The 19,004-nt window shown below is 33.9% G+C and overlaps 3 protein-coding genes across 4 annotated transcripts; all 3 read right to left on the bottom strand.

The window, feature by feature from the left end:
* Positions 1–1,502: 1,502 nt before the first annotated feature.
* Positions 1,503–6,176, bottom strand: LOC105801886 (trehalase). Of its 2 annotated transcripts, none has more exons than XM_012633231.2 (11): positions 5,486–6,176; positions 5,293–5,412; positions 4,509–4,624; positions 4,270–4,370; positions 4,068–4,177; positions 3,212–3,284; positions 2,961–3,128; positions 2,770–2,857; positions 2,510–2,609; positions 2,166–2,382; positions 1,503–1,734 (listed from the first exon to the last, which is right to left on the bottom strand). In XM_012633231.2, the coding sequence occupies exons 1-11, from the start codon at positions 6,025–6,027 to the stop codon at positions 1,648–1,650; spliced, it is 1,722 nt and encodes a 573-aa protein (XP_012488685.1). In that variant the 5' UTR covers positions 6,028–6,176; the 3' UTR covers positions 1,503–1,647. The 2 variants fall into 2 exon arrangements, with proteins under 2 accessions (XP_012488685.1, XP_012488686.1); XM_012633232.2 differs by having other exon boundaries at positions 2,166–2,379; positions 5,486–6,175.
* Positions 6,177–6,514: 338 nt separating this feature from the next.
* On the bottom strand, positions 6,515–10,249 carry LOC105801887 (luminal-binding protein 5). The gene is made up of 8 exons (XM_012633233.2): positions 10,072–10,249; positions 9,081–9,348; positions 8,782–8,996; positions 8,445–8,687; positions 7,880–8,359; positions 7,638–7,792; positions 7,324–7,406; positions 6,515–7,229 (listed from the first exon to the last, which is right to left on the bottom strand). Exons 1-8 carry the CDS (start codon positions 10,127–10,129, stop codon positions 6,728–6,730), a joined length of 2,004 nt encoding a protein of 667 aa, XP_012488687.1. The 5' UTR covers positions 10,130–10,249; the 3' UTR covers positions 6,515–6,727.
* Positions 10,250–13,891: 3,642 nt separating this feature from the next.
* Positions 13,892–17,997, bottom strand: LOC105801888 (hsp70-Hsp90 organizing protein 3). Its single transcript, XM_012633234.2, has 7 exons — positions 16,927–17,997; positions 15,454–15,742; positions 15,193–15,278; positions 14,865–15,088; positions 14,707–14,773; positions 14,553–14,612; positions 13,892–14,161 (listed from the first exon to the last, which is right to left on the bottom strand). The coding sequence occupies exons 1-7, from the start codon at positions 17,833–17,835 to the stop codon at positions 14,048–14,050; spliced, it is 1,749 nt and encodes a 582-aa protein (XP_012488688.1). The 5' UTR covers positions 17,836–17,997; the 3' UTR covers positions 13,892–14,047.
* Positions 17,998–19,004: the final 1,007 nt, after the last annotated feature.

Below are 19,004 nucleotides of genomic sequence, written 5' to 3'. Positions count from 1 at the left end.
CACTTCTCTTCTGTGTTGTTTCTGTTAATATGCATGCAAAATTACAGTTCTATAAAAAAAAATAATTTAAGCATTTGTACAAGTTTTTTAATAATGAAGTATTTTATAATAATTTAACTTTTCGTATTTAATAAATTATCCACATACAATTTTAAAATAAATATACATTGATGGATTCATACATCAATAATAAATCTCACATCAATTTTGAGATTTATCCGTTTAACATGTGATATTATATAATTTATTTTGATATATAAATTTATATACAATAATACATTAAAAAACAACAAATATAGTAAACCATGATGACCAAAAAAAATTATAATAAACCATAATTTAAAGATAAAATGAAGATTGTACGTTGAGACTGAAATTCTAATAATCTTATAATAAAAAAGAAAAAGGTTACCAAGTCAAACTTCATAAAAATACTTATTTTATTTGGACTTTTGTGGTGCAAATATTGGATTTTTTTTATATGATTAATCTTAATTATTTTATTTTATCATAAAATTAAATGAAATTCATATATTCTCCATTTGGTTTCGGTTTGCTTCATTTGCCAGCTGTGTTTGACTAATGACGTGGGCGGCATTGAATTCATAAATATTGGCGGTTGACCATAGTCCGGGTTTAAAAAGTAAGAGTGTTTAAGTAAAAAAATAAACTCAAAAAATAAGTTTGGGTAAAAAAATAAGATCCGTTTAGAAAATGGGTCAAGTCTCGAGTAAAATTTTTTTGGTCTGAGTCTGACTTGACCTGAATTTGCAAAAAGAAAAAAAAAGCCTACTTTTTTTTGTTGTTTTCCTACTGTTTTCTTGTTATTTTTCCACTGTTTTGTTGAATTTTCACTATTATGTTGCTATTATTTTGTTGTTATTATTTGAATATTATATAACTCTTATTTTATTGTTAATTTTGCTACTATTTTAAAAGCATTTGTTTGTTAAGTTGCACCTATCTTAATATTATTTAAGTATAAAGATTTTTTAAAATTTATTTTCAATTTGTTGGGAAATAAATTTTTTAATATTTTTAGTGTTTTTGATGTATTATATATATTTTTAATATATATAATTAATACGGGCGGGCCAAGACTAGGTTTTAACATTTTTGGGTCAAATTTGGACAAAATTTTAGGTCATTTTTCAGGCAATACCAAGCCTATCAAACGAACCTGAAATTTTGTCAAAGCCCAACCCGAACCCGACCCAACCTATGGACAAGTCTAATTAACCTTTGCTTCTGACTATGTTTTTCAATATAAGGATTTATTAAAAAATAAAATTAATTAAAAACAATTTTTTAAATGAAGTTTTTAATTTCCCTTAAAAAATTAAAGTTTTTAATTTTAATGTCACTATACTTTATAATCTATGTATAACAGTAAATAATTATATACTTTTTTTAAAAAGAAATTAATTAACCTATTATTTACAGTAACAATTAATGTTATTAAAGCAGTAAATGATGAATATTTTATCATAATTTTGAATGGCTTAAATAAGAATATCACATTATATATGAAAAAATTATGGCATAGAATACTAGTACATGGCTGCCAACATTTAACCTCTTGGTTTTTATTTAATGAAAAGATTATTGTCTTGTTTATTTAAATCAAACCAAACCCATTTTGAAGCTTTAGTTGCAGTCTATGTTTTGGTCTTTAGGCCATCCAAATTCCTCCAAAAATGCCAACACCACTCCATTCGACCAACCGAAACCTGTCTGCATTTCATTATCCCCAAAATAAAATCTTTAAAACAAAAACTTTGATGCCATTTTTGAATATAGCAATTCTTTTCTGCAAACTTAAAAAATATATGTATAAGGTCGCTAAATTATTAATAGATTTATATTTTGGTCATTCAACTTAAAAATAATAATAAAATTATAAAAAAATAAATTACATAATGTATAAATGTTGAGGGTTTGATTTTTAAGAATTAAGATTAAATTGATATAATATATAAATGTTGTAGGTTAAAGTTGTTATTATGTCAATTTTAAAAGTTGCCACCGTTGGGTGACCAAAAAAGAAATTTATTAATAGTTCATTTTATAGCTTTTGATAGTTGGATGACCAAAAAAGATATTTATTAATAATTGGTGATTATTAACGGAGTTTACGCTAAAAAAATATGTAGATGAAACGGTACCTGGGGTCTATAAATGCCACCAGCACCATATTCGCCACACTTTTCCACGTTATATTTCTCATGCATTGTCCCTGTTTTCTTGTAGGCCACGTAGTTGGCTCTGATCCATCTTTCAGCTATGTCTCTAGCTACTTTCCTTGCTTCTGTCGATGCAGATCTCCACAAGCCTTCAACTATCATGTGCTGAATTGGAGCCCAACCATTTGGGAAGTCCCTGCTTTTTATTTTTATTTTTTTCCTTTGGAACATTAATTCTATGTGAAAGTAAAAGAAAATACATGGACCAGTGTTTAACGCTTGCACTTAAATATGTGTAGTTTTAAAGAGTGAAAAGATGTGCTAACCATTGGTGTCCCGAATTTGTCAAAGAGGTTGCAATCCCAGCAGCACAAAGCAGGCCTGAACTTTGAAGACTTCTTGTTACCTTTTCCACCAGAGGAGTATCTATACATACAGACAGACAAACATATCGAAAGATTTTTAAGTTTTTCTTCCATTTATGAAGCAAAAAAAACACAATTTCTTCTTGTGAAAATAATGCATGGTTTCTAATTGAGATGAATTTGTAAATGGGTAGTGAGGCTTTTTGCAAAAAATTACAAACCTGAGTTGAACAAATCAATCCACAAGGGAACAAAGTTTGAAGCAAACACATTCTGGTTCTGATTCTGAGCTTCCCAAGTTTGTGGTTCCTGAAGGACAGCAACACAAAAAAACGAGAAGAATGTAGAAAAAATTGTTATGGTATCATCTTACAAAACTACGGTACTTTTGGTCCTTTGGACACACACAAACCTTGGGTTCAGCACCATAGTTAAGCCAATAATCCACCCATTGTCCCATGTTTTCGTTCCAAAAGACACAGTTGAATGCCTTCTTTCTTGTGTGAGAAGCTGTAAGGAAATCCTCAGCAATGGCATCGTCTCCAACAATTTTCGCAAAGAAGGCAATGTCAAGTTCCATCTGTACATATATCAAGAAATGGATGAACATCCAAGGTGTTACTGATCTCATAGGTGTTATTAAAAGAGAAAGTTACAACATACCCTCAGCATGAATGCATTTAAATCAACAGGTAAAATAGTTGTTGTGCTCAAACTTGTAAATTCAGAAGGGTTCCTATAACAAAGATTTCATATATTTGATTAGTAAAAATGTCCTTCGTAAAATACAACAGTCTCGGGCCAAGCTAGAATGTTTTTATTAAGAGGGTTGGAATTGAATTATAAATTTTTATATGGTTAAAGTGTAATTTTATTTTGTATTAACTTATAGATTCATCATTTTTGAAGGACTAAATAGAAATCTTTTCGATTTAAAATGTATTTTTATCATATATTAATTTTTAATTTTAGCATTTATAAAGGACTAAAAGACAATTTTTGTTTCTAATTTGGAGGGGTTGAAGCCCTTGACTGCTCTAAATTCACCTCTAGCTCAATGGTTGATTCGAAACTCTACATTGTTTTTGAAATATCAGTGTCTAATACTACCTCCGCCACATATTCAGACACGTGTTTGGGGATAAATTCGTGTTAGACACATTACATTCATCACCCACACCCTGATATGAATAACATAGCTGTAGTTAACCAATTCATCAGAGCTGAATACGAGGGCATAATCAGGTGCTTTGACCTTCCAAAAATGAAAATTTTTTCAATTCAGTCTTCTTATAAATAGAAAAATTATAAATTAATATACTAAAATTGCATTTTAACCCCCCTAAAAATGGAAAAATTTCTATTTAGTCCCTTTAAAAAGGATGAAATTATCATTTAATACTTGGTAAACTTATATTTAGATCTATGAAAAAATTATAATTAAAGTCCAGCCCTGCTAAAAAAAATTCTGAATTCTCCTCTGATGAAAAGCTATAAATGAAAGTATAATTTGTATAACCTCATCCATCTTGTGCTGAAATCCCATCCAGATTCAGCAGTTGAAGCAAGCTCTCGGTAAAATTTCTGTTTCTCATTAACATTCAAGAACTTGGAAGCAAATCTTTTATCCTGGTACATATGATCATGTTAAAAAAAATTCCTCAAATATACAACATGAAAATACTAGCAAAGGTAAAAGGAAGTTGAAGACAAGAACACACAATGGCTGATGCTTCAGGCCTGGGTTTGTTCCACATTGCATAATACCGGTTTAATGAGTGATTACAATTCTCAGCATCATGGATGATCATCGTATGTATTTCTACATCATAGTTCAAACTCAGAAAAAAAGCTCAATTTGAAGAAAGATTTTTAGTGTGAGAGGAAGTTAAATCTTATTTTCCGGGAAAGTTAGAACAAGCAAGAAATTGGTCATACAAGTGAAGGGTAATTAGTATACCTGAATTCCAGAACTGATATTCTTTAAGCAATGCAGGGAGAGCCTTCTTCGCCAAATCCACATCACCAGTTCTATTGTATATCTCATAAACCATTGCACTCAGGAGTGGAGGCTGGCTGCAAAAAAAGGGTACCTCAAACCTTGTAAATACTTCCATGAGCAATTCACCTGCAAGGCTTGAAAGCCACTGAACTTTTGGGATTTTAGAGGTGGCTAAGCACTTAGCTCAGTAAAAGCACCATGAAGGCCATTCTACTGGGAGTCAATTTGCATTTTGTCCCCTTCTACTCTTTGATTATTCCATCAGTCAACTCAGTTTTTAATGGATGAAATTTTTAACAGAAATGACTGGTTTGTTTTTTGCTTTAAAAGAAGAGGACTAATTTATCATTTTTTTGAGTAAAAGGGGTCAAATACAATTTGACTCATAGTATAGGGACCTTTATGATACTTTTACTCACTTAGCTATTATATTCTTATTAGTGATTGCTCACAATTTTTAACTTTCAAGTCTCTATGTATATATATTATAGCTGGTCTTAAGAGTTTTTTCAATGCGAGATTAGGGTGATAAAAGTTATTTAAGAAAGGAAGGAATAAAATCAAAGATATTCGAATCCTGAGCTTACTAGCTATCATCTCTTAAAGGTAAGAAAATATACGTGAACTGATTGAATTAAACTTTAAGACTGAGTTATATTAAAAGAATTTTTTTTTAAAAAAATTACCTTTCACAAAATGTCCCTACAAACAATGGGAAGAAAATAAATGAAAGCACCACTACCTTCGATTCGTGTAATAGGCTCTGGCACCATTAAGTACATAACCATATGTATCTAGCAACGAAATGAGATTAGTCACAATGGCTTTTGCTGTCTCGTGCATTTTACTCGCCAGCAGCCCTCTGCACAACCATTTATATCACATTTATATCTTCATATGAAGGCAAAAAGTTAAAAAGGAAAATCAAAACTAACCTGATAACCCAATAAGAATCCCAATAATAAACTTCCCTGAACCGTGAACCAGGGATCATACCAGGCACCGGTAAAGGAAGCAAAGTATGCAATTCAGGATGATCATGAACCGAGCTCGAAACTTCCCTACTCAGTTTCTTCCACAAACCATGCACCTCTAATGCCCAAGCTCTCACCTCTGGGTTCTCCACCTTGGGCAAAAACCCATATGGCTCCGTCTCAAAATCCATTGGCTCAACATAAACAAGATCCTCTCCTGCACCTTTAAACCACTTTCCTATAAACTCTTCAAAATCCTTAGTCGACACTGACCCATTTTCTGTCTTGGAAATTTCATCGAACGACTTCACTGTGGTTGAAAGATCGAACTTTAATGACAAGTCTATAAAGTCTTTGTGATCAAATTTTGATCTCTCGTAAGTTTGGAAAGCAGTTTCTTGGACACGTTCAAGGAAAGTAACTAAAGAGGTTGTTGGTATTACAGGGCCTGAATCTTTAGCACATGAGTAAGGCGATGAAGGTGAGTGATTGGCAGCAGCCATTGGAGGTCTCTCTGATAGTAGTGAAAGTAGGTGAGGAGGTCTCTCCGATAGTAGTTAAAGTAGGTGATAGATGACTGTACTATGAAAGAACTAAATATTTAATCCTATAAACACTAACAGTTAATCAGAATTAGATTCCTTAATGTAAAGGAAAAAAAAACATGAACTCAACAAAAGGACAGGATATTTTTAAAATTTTAAATTATTAGTTGATAATATAAAATAAATGAAAAATGAAACTGCTAAGTAGTCACATCACCATTGTTAAAATTACTATTTTAATAGAAATTTTGTTAGAACAAAAATTGATGATGATCATTATGCAATGTAAATGTTTATTTCAGGTAAGTTAAACATAATAATTTACTATAAACTTTTTACTTTGATAATTTTTTTACAATTATAAACACTAGATAAACTATGATTACAATAACACTAGATAACCAATTTAGAAATAACAATTTTAACATATAATTATTAAGAGATGTAAGCCATGAAATGTTATTTTGAAAATGTATTACCATTTTTCTAATCCTTCAAAATGTATACATTCACCAAGAAAAAAAAAACAAGCGAAGAAAGCGGGAATATTTTTCTCCCTTTTAGAACTTCTACAAAAATTAGCACAGTATCCTCATTGCACCTAACTCTAATAAACTCAATCACTTTTCAGCGGCAGTAGCCATTGAAGATTTTTGTTTTAGAGTTCATCATGTGAATCATCCTCTTCTTCATTTGACGCAGCACCGCCAGGACCTCCGCCGGATCTTTGATATACAGCTGTGATGATAGGGTTGCAAACAGCCTCAACTTCCTTGAGCTTCTCCTCAAAATCTTCCTTTTCGGCATTCTGGTTGTCATCTAGCCACTCGAGCGCTTCTTTCACGGCCGTTTCAACTTTCTCCTTCTCGTCGGATTCAAGCTTGTCAGCAAGCTTGTCCTTGTCGCTAATCTGGTTTTTCATGTTGTAAACATAAGTCTCCAGGCTGTTGCGAGCATCAATCTTTTCCTTCAACTTCTTGTCCTCCTCCGCGAATTCTTCGGCCTCACGAACCATTCTCTCAATCTCCTCCTGGCTCAAACGACCCTTGTCGTTGGTGATTGTGATCTTCTCTGATTTACCTGTGCCTTTGTCTTCGGCCTTGACGTTTAAGATACCATTTGCATCAACCTCAAATGTAACTTCGATTTGAGGTGTTCCCCTGAGAATCGAGAGATCAAATAATAAGAGTCGGTAAACTTGGGCGAAGATTTGAAGAAAACATGAAAGTGAGTTGATGGAACAGAGGAGCAAACCTTGGAGCTGGAGGAATTCCAGTAAGATCAAACTTCCCAAGCAACCTACAATCCTTTGTCATACTCCTTTCACCTTCAAAGACCTGATATCAAACCACAAATATTCAAATAAGGTTCAAATTATGTTTCAGACTCTTCTTTTTCATATTCGGAAGTAGGTATTCAGATACGATCCTTCGTTTTATAGGTTCAAAATATCCCTATATGAATTCAAAGTATCCCGATTCTTAGCATTAGGAAAGAAATCCAAGTCTCATGCCTTCTAATAGCAGACAGGCATTTCTAAGTTTCAATTATGAACCAGTGAAATGTACCTGAATGGAGACAGTGGTTTGCTGATCCTGATAAGTGGTGAAAACTTGCGACTTCTTGGTTGGGATAACGGTGTTCCTGGGAATCAACTTGGTCATTACCCCTCCAACAGTCTCGATACCGAGGGTAAGAGGAGCCACATCAAGAAGAAGAATATCTGTACATAGATTCAGTTAGAACAGTTTACATCAGCTATAGTCTCGTGTAGTTGTGATAGAGAAAGTTGCAGGAGATGAAAACGCACCTTTGGTTTCATCACCACCCTCTCCACTCAAGATGCCTCCTTGTACTGCAGCACCATAAGCAACTGCTTCATCCGGGTTAACACCCTTGTTGGGCTCCTTTCCATCGAAGTAGTCCTTGAGGAGCTGTTGAACCTTGGGAATTCTAGTGCTTCCACCTACCAGAACAATCTCATCAATTTGTCGCTTCTCCAAACCAGCATCTTCCATTGCTTTCTTCACAGGTCCCATGGTCTTTCTGAACAGATCATTGTTCAACTCCTCAAAGCGAGCCCTGGTCAGTGGCTCGGAGAAATCGATACCATCAAAAAGTGATTCAATCTCTACTCGGACCTGGTGCTGGCTGCTGAGAGCTCTCTTGGCACGCTCAGCTTCCCTCCTAAGCTTCCCAAGAGCCTTGTTATCCTTGCTGATGTCCTTTCCATGCTTTTTCTTAATCAATTTAATGAAGTAGTCCATAATCCTATGGTCAAAATCCTCACCTGCAAGAAAAATTACCATAAGCAAAATCCATAACATAAAACATTTTCTCAAAAACCTAAAAGCAAAACTAAGAATGATGCTTACCTCCCAAATGAGTGTCTCCATTTGTGGAAAGAACCTCGAATACACCATTGTCAATTGTCAAGATACTAACATCAAATGTTCCACCACCAAGGTCAAAGACAAGAATGTTTTTCTCACCACCCTTCTTGTCCAAACCATAGGCAATGGCAGCTGCAGTTGGTTCATTGATAATTCTGGCCACATTGAGCCCAGCAATAATGCCAGCATCCTTGGTGGCTTGTCTCTGGGCATCATTGAAGTACGCTGCAAATCAAACAGAGAGATCATTTGAGCATCATGAAGCATCAGCAACAGAATATTTTCCAACAGAGAACTCTGGTTCTTATAAAACACTAACCAGGAACAGTGACCACTGCATCCTTGATTTTCTTCCCGAGGAAAGCTTCAGCCGTTTCCTTCATCTTAGTCAGAACCATAGCACTGATCTCCTCAGGACTGAAGACCTTGGTCTCCCCATCCTTAATCTTTACTTGAATATAAGGCTTTCCATCCTTGTTCACAATCTTGTATGGAACAAGTTTCATGTCCTTCTGGACCTCCTTATCATCAAACCTGCAAAGAAAAAAAATGCAAAGTAAGCATTAAATCCCAATCTATCCTTAATAACTCAAGAAACATAAGAAGAATGTAAATTACTTTCTTCCGATAAGTCTCTTAACATCAAAGATGGTTCTCTCTGCGTTAACAGCTGCCTGGTTCTTTGCAGCCTCACCAATCAGCCTCTCACTGTCAGTGAAAGCCACCCAAGATGGTGTAATACGGTTACCTTGGTCATTGGCTATGATTTCAACATGACCATTCTTGTAAACACCAACACAAGAATAAGTTGTACCAAGATCAATTCCAATGACTGTCCCCAATTTCGTGGCTTCCTCCTTTGCAATTGAGATTGCAAAGAGACATCCTGATTAAAAGCTCACCCAATGTCAATACTTAATACCATAATAAAGGCCCACTGGATAACGTTTTACATCATTATTAACTGCAATTATGATGTTCGCTCACATAATTAAAAGTAAATTATTTATGGAATCGGAAATCAATATCAGGTGTACCAAAAAAAACATATCACAGACAAAAAAATTGTTTTCCACGGCTAGAAAGATATTCTTTACATTAGTGCATTAAACTCGAAGAACATCATGTATCACACGTAAAGATAAAACGGAATTCTAACGAATTTTCTAGAACGTTCTTGCGCGCAAAATTAACAATTCTAAATTAAGATATTGCACATCAAATGAAAAACGAAATAAAGTGGAACACATGATTTTTTAGTAATTAGTTCAAGCGTCATTTTAGACAAAAGTTCAAATCAAACGAATTAGCTAGTCAATCATTCTATAAATCCAGAGATTACTACTAGTACTCGAAAACCAATGCGGAGAATATCAAACGATATGAGATCGCTAAAATTCTCATTCATCATCTAATGCATCACTAGAACCGTAGAACATGAATCAGATCCAAACGTGCAGCTATTTACGCGCAATAAAATCATCAAAACAGAATTATATATAGTTCATTTCCTCTCCAACATAAAAAAAAAAAGATCCATAGATCATGAAATCACATAAAAACAAGCAGATCTAGCAAAAAATAAAAGCAAGAACAGCAGAGCACTCACCGAACAAAACTATAGCTAGAACCACCAAAGAGCCGCGTGCTCTCCACGAGCCAGCCATCGCGCGTCCTAAACTCCTCTACCTCTCTTCGAAGAAGTCTCTCGGAGCTATATTTCCACTATAAATCGCTGAATCGTTTAAATGAGCTTTGAGGACCGAGACTCCTTTCCTTTTATAGTGAGTCGCTGTTGGAGCCATTTTTATATTTGGAGTATCCCGAATCTAACATTGGTTTCAGATGGGGGTGCGAAAAAGAGAGAACATGTCATAGGTGCTGACGTGGACCAATGACATTCCGAACAAGGATTTTATGAGCCAATCAAATTAGATCTTGTGTTGGGGAGATCCTGGCCGTTTATTTTCTCTTTTCCCAATCGTCCGCTTTCCCGATTAATAAATAAACGACTCTTTCTTTTTGGTCATATACATAAGACGACTATTGACTAGTAGACTGGCAATTGAACCTAAAACGCACGATAGCTGAATCGTTTTGGACCAGCCCAAAGCCCCAAATGTCGTCCATTAACATTGAGTCAATTTTTTACATAAAATCAAAACAAATCATCAATTGTGCAATAGCAATTAACTTGCTTCTTGAGATTGCGATTTGAATTTCGCATTCGAATAGTGTGCTTATGTAAAAATATATGAGTAATTGGATAAAAAATAATGTTTGTTTTTTAAATAGGTTTGGTTTTGGATAAATTTTTTGTCCGGATTCGATTTAAATTGGTCTAAATTTTTTTCTTTTTGTTGTTTGCTTATGTTTTACTGTCATTTTGTTATTATATTACTATTATTTTATTATTAGTGTTTAGATATTATATAACTCGTATTGTATTTTTTAAATTTATTTTTATATTTAAAAAATAATATTAAAAAATTTTAATACGAGCGTATCAGATCGGGCACGAATTTAACATTTTTTATCTGTGTTGAAATTTAATAAAATTTTAAATTTATTTTTCAAGTGAAACCCAAATCTAAAAAACACTACTAAAATATTGCATTCAACCGAGCTAAATCCGACCTAACTTTCACTCCAACAAAACACTATTATTGTATGTATTCATCACTCTTGAAAGATCTCTTCAAATCAGCAATCACATACGAAAGTCTTACTCGATCAAGTTCATATATGTTGTTGACACCTCATCTCGCAAAATGCTAGATGACAATATACACAGATTATACACGTGGCTCTCATACATATCCCACAGGGATCGGGGCTATACAAGCTCTTCTCATGGCTTAGTTGAGAACTAACATTCTCAAAATACGAAGAAATCAAGAGGAAAGGGAAGCTCTCTCTTTCTCTCCAAAAATCCTTCAATATTCGGAAATAATATTTAATAAATTTGAGATCAGATAAGTATTCAACGTGAATAGCAAACGTTCAATCGAATACAGCCTTTTTTTGCAAATCTTGAAAAGACAAATCGATTCATCAGCCAATCCAATCAAAGAGGGAAATCATTCATTAATTAATGTGTGCAAACACTAATAAATTTTTAGCCACAAAATTAAACAAGGCATTACAGTAACAAGAAGAGCAATCTGTATGTAATAATAATTATTAGCCAGATGTTTAGTTTTCTAATTACAACCTCTGGTAGTGCCACCCTTCTGTTAATTTCCCAGCACTATCTCATCTTCTGTTGGAGATGAGACTTTCTTGAGGTGTTCTCTTTAAAAGGATAATATATATTTTAAAATTATATAACTAAATTTAATTATTATAAACACAGAATCCAAGCAAATTAATTAAATCATTGTAGTTTTTTGTTATTCAATTAAAATATATATATTACTCTATCATTCACGAATCACGATAAAAATATCATTTAAACTGTTATATCAATAGCTGAATTGTATTTTATCTCTTTCATTAAAAATTTCAACAAATTAGTTCATATCACGCCACATGTAACTGTCGGATTATTTAATCAAAAAATGAATTAAATTTTTAATAAAAAAACTATTTTACTCTTTTGATCTAAGATACAAAATTAATTTACCCATTTTATTAGCAAATAAAGCAGAATACAATTCGACTCCAAATACATGAACCTCTATTACAATTTTACCCAAAAGACTTGGGCAATGCCTACACGAAAGAAACTATGTAGGGACTAACCGAACCATGCATTGCAACCTAACAAATGCTTTTTGGAAACCTCAGAGTTGTTTCATTGAGGTGACAGAAAGTTAGTGGCATTCAGACTTTTGTGGTATTGTTGCTAATGGATGTTCATAAATATTCTACAAAGCTTTTGAGTAGCTTTGCTATTCAAAACAGTGGGGATTTAGCCACCTTCTCAACCAATATAAATCTCCAATCTTGTCTCCTCCATTTTCTGATAGCACCACCATGGGTACTTATGCTAAAACCATGATTCTCCTTCTCTTGGTACTCTATCTTGTTCCATTTATAGGTCTGCAAAAATTTTCCATTCACTCATAGTCAAGTTAATTCTAAGATGATACAAAAGGTGATTTTAATCTTTATTTTTTTATTTTCTTTTTGGTTATATTTTGTAGCCAAAGTTAAGGGCTTGGATGCTGGTGCAACTTCAGCTGACTCTGGAATTAATGAGGTAACTCTTAACAGCAAGGGATCTGAAAATTTCTATTTGTCATAAAACATCTCTAAAAGTTTCATTTACCATAAAATATTATTTGAATTTGATGATTCAAGGAGTTTTGATTTGTTAAGGTTGAATTTTGCTATTATTCCCTGTATTTTAATTTGCTCAATTTTAATCTTTGTATTTTTCAGATGGATCAATTTTAATCTCTATATTTTTGAATTTAAAATTTTAGTTCGACCCAAATAATAGCGATTAAATCTGTCTAGTTAAATTCAATTACTGATTTTTACTATGAATAGGGATATAGATTTGGTTCATATTCTCCAATTGGGTGAAGCACTTATACTTTTTAAAATTTTAAAATTTCAATCTAGGTGAAAATAACATGCATTAATTCATTAACTAGATTTTTAGTACATAATATATAAAAATAATATTACGCATGATAATGTGTTTGACACATCATACTTTGAAAATAACTGAACTTAATATAATAAATTTAATAGCTACTACTTGATGAGGACTGATGTTTAAAAATTTGAAAAGAACAGAGATTAAAAGTGATCAAATTAAAATACAAGGATTAAATTCACCACTTTCACAAAGTAAAGAGACTAGTAGTGGAATTTAACCTTTTGCTAATATATTATGATGATTGATATCTGGTTTTGAAGGATATGGTTGAAGTGAAGATGAGGAAGCTGAAACTAGATGTTGACATTGTAAAAGACTATACTCCGGTTATTCCAAATCCTAAACACGAACCACCGCCGAGAGGAAAACCGGGGACATCAGCCGGAACTGGTGGTGGCGGCAGTTGAGGACTCATAAGAAGTACAACTGTCCTGTACAAGCTTAACGTAGTACTACTTTTTTTTCTGGTTGTCTCTGCAAGTATTTGCATCACATGGGGCATATTTAAGACTTCACTGAATAAAGAACAAAAGAACTGTTAGGTAAAGTTTTACTGGGGTTTTTTAGTGTCCTTTTTTTATTGTTCTTAATGAAAGCTTGATGTTTGAAAAAAAATCACAGAAACTGTTTCATACTCCATGAACCAAAAATCAGTTGATGTCTGCTTTTTGCTGGTTCTGCACTAAAACATAGTCTTCATTTTACGAAACTATACAAAACATTTCATCATACCTGCTGTTTAAATGATCATGCATGTTACTTGCTTCCAAGTAGAAATTTTGAGTAATGAGAACAAACGATTTTAAAACAGAAAAAGTAAAATAAATCAAATCCCATTCGAACTTTTGAACAATTTTTCCAACTGAAAACTAGTTTTTTTATGGATTAATCCACTCAAATTCGGACAATTGCAAGTACAAATTTACTATGAAGGAAAAAAAGCAATTAAGTTAAAATTGATCACTTTTACAATTTATCTCATTTGCACAATTCCAGCAGAGACCAGCTTTTGGATCTTGTTCATCACCATAGGGTTCTTCATGTGTTCTTGTGCTGCCTTCGGATTTTCCTGGAAATCAATCAAAACCTGCCCAAATCCAAGTTTTTGGCTTTCAGTAAACCAAACAGCAAAGTATCCACAGACAGGTCCATATATCATAAGTACTTCTCAGTTCAAAGTTGAAACCTTTTTTTTTTGGGTTATAATATGCCTGTAGTCCCTATATTTTTGGATTAGGAATCTAGCCCTATACTTAATCCTTTTATTTTTCATATTTTCATATTTTAAAATTCAAATCCACTTGCAATCTTTTCTTCATGAATGAATAGTTTTTCATTTCAAAATGTCACTAACAAAAAATTTAAAAAAAAAAACCATGTTAAGAATTCAACCTGATTTGAAAAATCAAAAGACAATTCCTAATTTCCGAAATGTACAAGGACTATAGTCACATTTTAACCATTTTTTAAGCACTTACCTGTCTCATTACAGGATCTGAGAGAATGTTCTGAATTTCTGGATCTTGCATTGCCTTAGCCTGCAATATCACATCAATTTAAAGTTATATTGACATCTTAAACAGCTTGTGTCAATTCAAAAGAAAAACAAATACATATAATCTCGATCCTCACCTGTCTTTCCTTCAGTTCTTCGGGGCTCAAATCACCTCGATTGGCTTTGTTGATCTGTTCTACGCATCTGCAAAATAATTGAGATAACCAAATACTTAAATAAGGTACTCCTGAACTAGGAAGAGAAAACCAAAAATAAAAAAGAATACTGTGTATACCTTCGAACACCATCGAGCAGCTCCTGGTTATTGGCATCGTGTTTCAACCCTTCCTGGTATGTTTCTAAAGCTTTGTCATACTCTTTCATGAAGAACTGAACAGCACCTTTTCTTGTGTAACCTTTGGAAAAGGTTGGGTCAAGCTCAATGCACTTTTCAGCATCTTTTAGCCCCTCGGGCAATGCACCCAATTTTGTGTAGCATGCAGCTCTGTTGCTGTATGCCTGACAAGGCCAAAATGCATTTCAACAATCAAAATGATAATACTATCATTCCTTGGTCAATGATCACCAACAAATTCACAAAAAAATAGAATCAGACTTCTCACCTTTGGATCTTTCGGATTTCTTCTCAATGATTCCGTATAATGCTTCACAGCCTCGGGATACTTCTGCTGCTTGAAAAATTCGTTCCCTGTGAATATATTTTTGCAGTCAATAAATGAATATTATACCAGACTACTATTCTGGTAACTCCTATATAATATAACTATTCCACACGGACTAAAGATAAAACTTGATCGAACATAACTATTCCAACATTACCACCAAGGTATTAGTAAAAATAAACAGAAACTGATAAAGAATACCTTTCTCACGCTCCTCGTCTGCTATCTTTGGATCAAAGTACTCTTGTTGTTCCAAATCCTTCTTTGCTTTTTCAGCATCATTTAGTTTTTTCAATGTGTCTGGATTGCGATGCTCTGTAAGGGCTTTCTGGAAAGTCTCAATAGCTGGTTCGTAATCTTTCGAGCATTTTGCCATCTTCACCAAAGCAGTTCCCTTCCTAGTCAAAGCTCTTGCTATCATTTTATAGTCTGATCTGAGCTCTCTACCTCTTTCAACAGCCTTGTCACAATCCTTAATGCAATCCTCGTACTGAACTCGAACAAGGAAGTTTCCAAGAAAAGGGCACCAAAGTTTATATTTAGATCTTTTCCAGGCATAGAACATAGTAATGCAGATATAAAAATTGTAGAGAGTTCTTTTATTAGTTCTCAGATGAAATAGACATGCGAAATGTAATAATGGTGATAAGCTGATGACATCTATTCTTACCCAAAAATATTCACTTAAGATATTGGCAGGTTAAGAAAAGGATAGGCTAGTGGAGAGCAATATTTGGTTTTAACCAAAAAACCGATAAAACCAGCCCATTAAGTTCTTCGGTTTTGGTTAGTAGAGGGGGCAGGTTGGTCAGTTTTGACCTCAGTTTAATTGGTTAATTCAATCGTTCATCGGTTTTTGCATCCTAGAACCAAACCAACCGAAAAACCAACTGATTTTATATTATTTTTAAATTATTTAAAATATATATTTATGTTTTATAATATATATAATAGACATTAATCATATAAACCTAACCCAATAACCCTTGACCCAATCAAATTACCCAAGGTCGGTTCAGTTTAGTTAGTTTTCAAAACTAAAATCGGTCAGGTCGGTTTTCTCATGTTAAAATCAGCTAAGTTCGAAAAAAACTCATACAAAACCATTCAATTAAACCGATTGATCTCCCCTAGGAGAGGCTAGCCTCCTTTGAAACTCATTTCCCTAGGCGGAAACTACTAGGCCTTTACACCCAGCCCCCAAAAATAATAGTCTTCTGAAGAATAACACAAAGTCGTTGCGTTAATGTTTGTATATGACATCATGATTACCTACATTATTAAGCAGATGATATACATTACGATCACTAGCAACGCCTAAAACTGCACTCAGAATCACACCACCATAAATTCATACCGTGAAATCATGATCAAGAATTTAAATGGCGACCACCACAAGACCTAAACACGTTCGAAATTCATAAGTTCAATCACTGTTAGACGCTCGTAAAAAACAAGGGTCTATGTCCATCTTAGAGCAGAAGAAAACCCAACAGTGAATCTCATTCCAAAGTAGTATCCTGTTGTTAATTTTTATACTAGAAATTAGCATGAATTTACTAACCTAGGCCAAATCAACAAACAGTTTCTAAACTATATTAGTATTGTAACAATAGCTACGTTAAAGGAAGTAAAATTTCCAACTTCTAAATAAATAGATAGAAATAACCACACCTTGCCCATTTCCAAATAAACAGCAGCCCGATTAGTGATGTACGAAATATCTCCATCATCAAGCTCCATTGCTGTCGTGTAATGCTTAATAGCCGTCTCAAAATCCTTCTTCTTATATGCAGCATTGCCAGCCTCCTTCTCCTTTAAAGCTTTCTCTTTCTTCTCCTTTTTCTCCTTCTCTTCTTCCGTAATTTCCATCGGTTCTGGTTCAGGCTCGGGCTCAGGCTTCTTCACCTCCTCCTTAGCTGGACGTGAAGGAGACGGAGCTGGAGGTGAATCCGCCTCTGGAATCTCCATATCATCGCCACCACCATGTGCCTTAAACTTAACATTCAACAAAACACCCAAAGCTTGCATAACCCTCTGATCTTGCAAATACTCATTCAATTTGCTAGGATTTCTTTGAATCTCTTGCATCGCCTTAACAAAATCCGGCTGCTGTAAAAACACCCTAGTAGTCGGATCAGCAGTCAACTTCGCCCACATCTCCGGTCCCTGAAAAGCATCACCAAACGGATTAGGTGGCGGAGCAGCCCTAGAACGCGAAGCCGAAGCCGTCGCCGCCGATTGAGCATCAGCCAATCCAGACTTCAAAGCTTCATTATTAGGATCAATCTCCAGACCCTTCTTATACGCCGAAACAGCATCTTGATATTGGTGCAAACCGAGGTGAGCCGCGCCGAGCCTGCTGTAACCTTTAGACCAGTCAGGTTTAAGCTCAACGGTCCTTTTGGCGTCCGACAATGCGGCCTCGTATTGATGGAGAGAAGCATACGCAGCGGATCGGTTAGAGTAAAGGACGTGGTTGGTGGGGGAAAGGTTTATAGCATCGGTGAAGTGTTTGATTGCGGCGTTGAAATCACCAGAGGAAAAGGCGGCGTTGCCTTTGGCTTTGGCTTCGTCGGCCATCGGTGGATGAATCTGCTGGCTTTTGGATCTGGTTTTGGGAAAGACGATATCGGATTTTTTAGGGTTTTAGGGGTAATTTGCAAAATTTGGAAGGAACGAAATGTAATTATAAAGAAAGAGAAGTTAGAGGAGCAGACTAGAGAGTTCTGGTGCTTCTCGAAGCTTCTTCAGCGTTTGAGTAGTCTACTTGGATTAGGGGTTGTTTGGACGTCAGTTTAATTGTTTTCCCAAGTACTAAATCGGGTTTTTGGGCATGAGTTGAGTAGAATAAGATCACAATATTTTAATAATGGGTAAACTACAAAGGAGGTCATCTAACTATGGTCAACTTTCGTTTTTGGTCAGTTAACTATTAAAAGTTCTAAATTGGTCACCCAACTAATAGGATTTGTTTTTTTAGTCCTTTTCCGTTAACTTCCATTAAATGTATGACGGAATAGTGAGTTGGCAGTTTAAAATTTTGTATTAAATTTAACCCTTAATATTTATACATTATCTCAATTTAGTCATAAATTTCAAAAAATTAACTCAATATTTACACATTATCTCAATTTGATCCTAATTAAAAAATATAAAATTAATCTTTCGATATGTTGTTCGTCAAGAGCCGATGGACACTCTCAATGGATCGATATTATTTTTAATTAGGGTTGTCTCTCAACTCTACGAAGAGCCCAAGTACTTGAGGCGCTGAGTTCAACAAAGCAAAAGTGTCTTGTTGAATCGAACTCTGTCACGCACAACCACCTATTAGTGATTTAGGTTGTGAATCAGAGCTCATGATGAATGCACATAGATAGGGGTGATCAAAACTCGATTCGGTTCAAAAAATAAAAAAAAATCGAGTTAATCAATTTGAGTTATTCGATTTTTTTAGTCAACTCAAATAAATAATTCTGGTTTCGAGTTGAATTTTACAATTCGAATAACAGATTGGTGTAAATACTTTTTTGGTCATTGTCAATTTTAAAACGAGCAAATTAGTATTTCTTAACAAAATTACAAAAAAATCAAATAAATTTTAAAATTCCAAAATTTATATTTAAAAAATTAAAAAAATTAAAAATTCTAAAAATATATAAAGAAAGTTAAAATTTAAAAATTCTAAAATAATAATTTTGAACCTAAATAAGTTAACTAATTATTCAAATTTATCATACAAAAATAAT

Source organism: Gossypium raimondii, chromosome 11 (assembly GCF_025698545.1).
Source record: "Gossypium raimondii isolate GPD5lz chromosome 11, ASM2569854v1, whole genome shotgun sequence".
In the NCBI taxonomy this organism is placed as follows: domain Eukaryota; kingdom Viridiplantae; phylum Streptophyta; class Magnoliopsida; order Malvales; family Malvaceae; genus Gossypium; species Gossypium raimondii.
This window is presented reverse-complemented; position numbering and strand designations above follow the sequence as displayed.

Bases quoted from the DNA above. Each gene is read 5' to 3' on its own strand.
- LOC105801886 (XM_012633231.2), bottom strand. From the start codon at position 6,027: ATGGCTGCTGCCAATCACTCACCTTCATCGCCTTACTCATGTGCTAAA. The intron at 4,178-4,269 runs GTGTGTTCTTGT...CATATGTACCAG, and splicing joins GGCCTGAAGCATCAGCCATT to GATAAAAGATTTGCTTCCAA. The intron at 3,129-3,211 runs GTATGTTGTAAC...ATATATGTACAG, and splicing joins TAAATGCATTCATGCTGAGG to ATGGAACTTGACATTGCCTT.
- LOC105801887 (XM_012633233.2), bottom strand. From the start codon at position 10,129: ATGGCTGGCTCGTGGAGAGCACGCGGCTCTTTGGTGGTTCTAGCTATA. The intron at 9,349-10,071 runs GTGAGTGCTCTG...GCTTTTAATCAG, and splicing joins TCTAGCTATAGTTTTGTTCG to GATGTCTCTTTGCAATCTCA. The intron at 7,793-7,879 runs GTGCGTTTTCAT...ATCTATGTACAG, and splicing joins GGGTGGTGATGAAACCAAAG to ATATTCTTCTTCTTGATGTG.
- LOC105801888 (XM_012633234.2), bottom strand. From the start codon at position 17,835: ATGGCCGACGAAGCCAAAGCCAAAGGCAACGCCGCCTTTTCCTCTGGT. The intron at 15,279-15,453 runs GTATTCTTTATC...ATATATTCACAG, and splicing joins AGACGAGGAGCGTGAGAAAG to GGAACGAATTTTTCAAGCAG. The intron at 15,089-15,192 runs GTGAGAAGTCTG...TGGCCTTGTCAG, and splicing joins GAAATCCGAAAGATCCAAAG to GCATACAGCAACAGAGCTGC.